This window comes from Zingiber officinale, chromosome 9B (genome assembly GCF_018446385.1).
Source record: "Zingiber officinale cultivar Zhangliang chromosome 9B, Zo_v1.1, whole genome shotgun sequence".
Taxonomy (NCBI): Eukaryota; Viridiplantae; Streptophyta; class Magnoliopsida; order Zingiberales; family Zingiberaceae; genus Zingiber; species Zingiber officinale.
The window spans coordinates 19438897-19444448 of NC_056003.1; the positions used below are offsets into that span (position 1 = coordinate 19438897).

The 5552-nt window shown below is 40.5% G+C and overlaps 1 protein-coding gene across 3 annotated transcripts; it reads left to right on the forward strand.

The window, feature by feature from the left end:
- The first annotated feature begins 491 nt into the window (after positions 1–491).
- On the forward strand, positions 492–4679 carry LOC122023941 (homeobox protein knotted-1-like 13). 3 transcript variants are annotated; one of them, XR_006123262.1, is made up of 7 exons: positions 492–1344; positions 2157–2277; positions 3434–3633; positions 3725–3856; positions 3948–4087; positions 4170–4306; positions 4378–4679. XR_006123262.1 is itself a non-coding variant. In XM_042582388.1 (6 exons), the coding sequence occupies exons 1-6, from the start codon at positions 601–603 to the stop codon at positions 4171–4173; spliced, it is 1341 nt and encodes a 446-aa protein (XP_042438322.1). In that variant the 5' UTR covers positions 492–600; the 3' UTR covers positions 4174–4679. The 3 variants fall into 3 exon arrangements, 2 of the variants coding, with proteins under 2 accessions (XP_042438322.1, XP_042438321.1); XM_042582388.1 differs by having other exon boundaries at positions 4170–4679; XM_042582387.1 differs by lacking the exons at positions 4170–4306; positions 4378–4679 and having other exon boundaries at positions 493–1344; positions 3437–3633; positions 3948–4124.
- Positions 4680–5552: the final 873 nt, after the last annotated feature.

The window sequence follows — 5552 nt, forward strand, 5'->3', positions numbered from 1 at the left end:
ACGGTATAATTAAAAGGGAACCAACATTAATTAATTCAACCTTTTCAAATTAAAAAACGTTTTTTATATAAAAGAATTTTAAAAAATAAAAAACAAAACAAAACAAAAAGACGTGTCGTAGCCGGCGGAGCAGCGGACCAACCAGACCCCCGATCGCCCAACAAGGTCGGAACACGCTCCTGGGGGCCCGCCTTAGTTTTACACGTTTCGCGTTCTTAGTGGTCAAGAGACCTGTGCAGGTGGTCCCCGTGCCTGCACGGGCGCGCGTTGAGTTACTCTTTGGCCGCGGAGGACCAAGATGGGGGTCTATTTTGAAATATTCATTTTAGGAAGAAACGATGTGTAATTATGCGGTAACGGGGAACTAACCGTCGGATACGGAGTCGTGAAGGCATTTGACGGATAGATAAAAATTTGGAATTGCTATTGGTTAGGAATTAATTAAGAGGGATTAGTGACAAAAGGTTAATTAAGGGCAACGATTGGAGGCGTGGCTTTATAGATTCAACGCTGCCGTCTCCGTTTCCCTCCACTCCTTCGTCGTTGCTTCGCCTTGCGGAGGAGCGGCGACAAGTAGAGGAGGCGTCGGTGGGGCGATCGATGGCGTTCCAAAACCACCTCTCCGACGAGCTGGCGATGCCGCAGTACGTGGAGCGGAAGCTGGCGGCGGGCACCCCTGCGATGCTGAGGAAAGCCATCGATCAGTTCACTGCGGCTCAAAATTCCGCCGGCGCCTCATCGAGCGAGGAGGAAGACGGTACCGGGGACGGAAATGATTTCCACCGCCTAATGGATGGCGTCGGGAAGCCTGCCTTAGCCGGCGGGAGCGGCCCGACTTGGCTCAATAGCGCAATTCTCCAGCAACATGGACATGGGAGCTTCTTGCATCTCCAGACCGCTCCTGAGGCGGATGCTTTGCCAGGATGGCGCGGAGGGGGCGAGGGGTACTGGTTCCCCCGGCCGCCAATCCTGCGAAGCAGCGGGGGAGAGGAGGGGGAGGAAGTTCCGGTGTCGAGCGACTCCATCGTGGCAGCGGCGATGTCTTCGGGCGGCGGAGAAGGGAGCGGCTTGCGCGAGATCGGAGAGCCTGAGGCGCGGGGGAGCGGCGGCGCCACCGCGGAGGGGACGTGGCAGAATGCGAGGTGCAAGGCGGAGATATTGGCGCACCCCTTATACGAGCAGCTTTTGTCGGCACACGTCTCTTGCCTGAGGATCGCCACGCCGGTGGACCAGCTGCAGAGGATCGATGGCCAGCTCGCGCTGTCGCAGCAGGTTGTGTCCAAGTACTCGGCGCTCGGCGGTGGCCAGATGATAGGAGACAACAGGGAGCTCGATCAATTTATGGTATGCAAAAAAAAAAAAAACTACCTTATCCCTCTGTACTTTTGTCGGCGTCTTGTCAATCCTTAACTTCTTGCTTGGATCGAACCATTATCGATTGGTCTTTCTTTCTTTTTCTTTGAATTTGGATGAATTTTCTTCTAGGTGTGATTTATGGAAAAAGACTTGAGGAAATTTTTCTGGCTAATTTTATTTCGGAATGGAGAATAAGCGTTTCCCTTTTCTGTTCTACGTCGTCATTTCTATGCTTTGACTCGGAGACGCTTCCTTCCGATGCTTTCTTTTTGGCTATGGAAATCCAGGAGCACTCTGTTTACTGAACCTTAAAACGAGTTTGTCCCTTCTTTGAATTTCTTCAGAAGAATTATTGAGCCTATGAGAGGGGTAAGCGCTGAGGAGGGCAAGGGATTTTCATCAAGTTGCTGCTTCTCTTGTGTCCTTTCTGCCACTATACATCTTGAAATCGACAAATTCTTTACCGTAATTTCTGCTAGAAACGATTGTATGCTTCTTGCTTCTTCATGTTATTAATCTCTTGGTTTGCCGAGCAAATTTGTTTTGGGTATGAACAATATACAAAACTAAGCATTCACTCTGATATTGGCTCCAGGTTTGTTTGTTACTTTCTTTGTTGTCATGTTTTTTATGGTTGGGTTGTGATCATAGGACCCAACATACCAATACTGCCTCTGTCAATTATTTTTGAGAGCTTGTGATTTATGAGATCTTCAAGTGTCTCATATGCTATCGCATAATTGCTATTGTGGTGCGTGAGTATGCTTTACTAATCCTAGACACTGCTTGTTGATTGTTAGACACATTACGTCTTGCTGCTTAGTTCCTTCAGAGAACAACTACAACAACATGTCCGTGTTCATGCTATGGAGGCAGTGATGACTTGTTGGGAGCTTGAACAATCACTTCAAAGCCTCACAGGTTACATTCACCATCTCTGTCTCAATAAGCTTTTACTGAACAATTTAAAGTGAGTTGTAATAATACTGATACCAAATTACAACTTGATATGGTCTTTGATTATGCACTAGGTTGCTCTTCTAACTTACAACTGACAAATCAAATTAAGCCAAATTGAAAAACAATCAATTTACCGACTTGTAAGGTAGGTAAAAATATATCAATTTAGATTTGAACTCCTACGTAGCAAATTTATAATCAAATTGGGCCCACCTATGTAGTCAATTGATCTTTAAGTCGGTCTCTATTTGGCTAGAAGGACCTTCAAGAAAAGTATCAAGAAGCTATAGAACATTTTTGTTACAAAAAGTATCTTCTCTATGTCATCGTGATCATGGTTATGAAGTCATATTACTATCAAATATTTTTGAGATGAGTTATCCAAATCTTATTGTTCCATTGAACTTTATGCAAAAGGAGACAGAATTAAGGCGAAGTCCTCCATTTTACATCTGATAGAGTCTCCTTTTTGTTTATGGCCGTCTGTCGTACATACATCTTACAACAAGTTGCTACTTAGTCTCAGTAAGAATCTCCATTTAGTTTAATCAGGTGTCTTCATTTAGTTTGAAATTTTCACATCAAATTCAAAATGCCATCATTTAATTTTAGCATGTACCTTCATTTAGTTCAATCACATGTCTTCATTTATTTCTAGCATGTATCTTCATTTATTTAATCAGATATCTTTGTTTAGTTCGCATAGGTGCACTTACCATTTTCACATCATATTACAAACTCCTTTACTTGATTCTACCATGAACTTCATTTAGATCAATTACATGTCTTCATTTAATTCGAGCAGCTACTTTCATTTTATAATCTTTATTGGCTGCAAGTGTAATGCATAGTAAGAGATCTACTTTCATCAAATCTAAGGGGCCAGAAATGCTTGCTCGATATCTTTAAATAGTTATACTCTTACTGTCACTAATTAACTTGTCTTTTAACTGAGCCACCTGATACATGGTCTAAATGCTTAACAAGCCAAGACTGTTTAATTGCATGCTTCACTGACTATAAAATGTTATTATGGCCACTCAATCGTGATCATTCAAAGTTCCTTTTCAAAGTATTTGGGTTACTGAAGGAGAGCATCTAAATAAGCCAAATGCAGCAGGAGTCTCTCCTGGTGAAGGCACAGGAGCAACTATGTCCGATGATGAGGATGACCAAGAAGACGGTGACACAAACTTGCTCGATGGAAGCTTGGACGAACCAGTGTACACCATGGGCTTTGGCTCCCTTGTTCCGACAGAGACCGAGCGATCCTTGATGGAACGTGTCAGGCAAGAGCTTAAGCATGAGCTAAAACAGGTAGGCACAGACCAATCTATTGGATGACAGATTATATGAGTGTACTCTGTGAGCTTATATGTAGTCTTCTGGTGAATGATCTGGCTACAAGGGTTACAAAGGCAAGATCGTAGACATTAGAGAAGAAATTCTTCGTAAGCGAAAAGCCGGTAGACTCCCCGGGGACAGCACTTCCACACTGAAGGCCTGGTGGCAATCACACTCCAAGTGGCCTTACCCAACGGTGGGCTTGGTGGCATCCATTCTGTTATTTTATCTTCCATTCATAAACTTCAACGCCCTTAAAAACGTTGTCTTTTTGGTTCCCATGAAAGGAGGATGACAAGACACGACTGGTGCAAGAAACAGGGTTACAGTTAAAGCAGATCAATAACTGGTTCATCAACCAGAGAAAAAGGAATTGGCACAGTACTAATCCATCGTCGTCGAGCACCCTAAAAACCAAGCGTAAAAGGTTTGCGATAAATTACTACTGAGCATTTGTGATGACTCCTTTCCTGCACCTTTTGTGCTCAACTTGAAACCAAATAATGCAGGTAGGTGATGAGAATTTTGCTCGTAATACGCAGTTGTATTACATATAGGGAAAGCTGATTATCGAGCTAGAGAAATGGATGTTTGTTTCATCAGTCTTGATACAGATATCGAGCTCTTGGTAGAGAGAGGGTTCGAGGTGCCTTTCTTTCTCGTTTTTGTATACTTTGATGGTGAAGTGTAAGACTTGGTTTCTGTTTGCATATACAGAGAGGATTCTCAGTCAAGAAACACATGCGAATGTACACTTTAATAAAGCGTTGCAGTGTTCTTCAACTATTTCTCATCTTTGTGACAATTTTGAATTTAGTGTTGGAGATGCTGTTAGAGCTTTCTCATGCTGTTTGGTTCAGAAAAGCTAGCAGGGACCATTCAAGATTCGTTGGAAGATGATTTGGAGCTATGTATTGAAGATATGATAATTTTACAGTGTGTATGTATATATATTTATTTGATAACATTATCCTTGTAAACACATATAATGCTTAGTTATTTATTGATATTTTGATGAATTTCTTTTGGGCATCATTGTTTGAAATGTCAGTGTTGTTTCTTGGAAAGGTATTTAAATGTGGGAAAAGAGGAAAAAAAAGGAGATTAGAGTGGAATTAAAATTTTTTTTTATATTACTATAAAAATATTTTTGGATATATAATTTTAACTCGTGATTTTATGAGAAAATTGTAGGTGTAGAATGGCATATCTACAATATTTAATTTTGTAATGATAAAATAATACAGTGAAAGGGTATATATATAGTTTTCCATAAAAGGAATAAATTAAACAGTAATTAGTAAATAAATTGAGTTGAAAATCAATGAAATTGTTGTTCTCATATCTAAATTAAACAAAAAAAAAACATAGAAAATTTTATAAAATTTTCACGTCTAAGTTCAATTAAATTTCATTCACATGTCTAACATCTTGTTCTTTGTTGCTGTTGGAACTTTCATTATTATTAAGTGGACAAGCAATGTAGATAAAGAAACCTTTATAATATTAAACTCATTAATCAACTAAATTAATTTGAAATTATAAATTTTTTTAAATAATAAGAAATAAAAGCAAATTTAAATAATTATTTTAATGATTTAATTTATCTAAAATTTGACTTAGATTAATTTAAAATTATTTTATTAAATAAGTTTGAACGAAACATAGCTCACTCGCCATACATAGTTATACATTGTTGAATAGTACAGGACGCTTCCGCACGTTAAACTTGGGCATCATGACACGTAGCCTCACAGTTCTCTCCCGACGATGTCATCCTGGTGCGAACAATCCGACTGTGCATGTGGTTCGACCATTTGAATCGGACGGTTGGGATCGCCTCAGCAACTCAATTAGGGTTTGCCAACACCCGGCTATTTAATGCCCCTTCC

Excerpts from the sequence above, each read along its gene's own strand:
- LOC122023941 (XM_042582387.1), top strand. The coding sequence starts at position 601 with ATGGCGTTCCAAAACCACCTCTCCGACGAGCTGGCGATGCCGCAGTAC. Across the intron at positions 2,278-3,436 it reads ATCACTTCAAAGCCTCACAG|GAGTCTCTCCTGGTGAAGGC; the intron begins GTTACATTCACC and ends CAAATGCAGCAG. Across the intron at positions 3,857-3,947 it reads CCAAGTGGCCTTACCCAACG|GAGGATGACAAGACACGACT; the intron begins GTGGGCTTGGTG and ends TTCCCATGAAAG.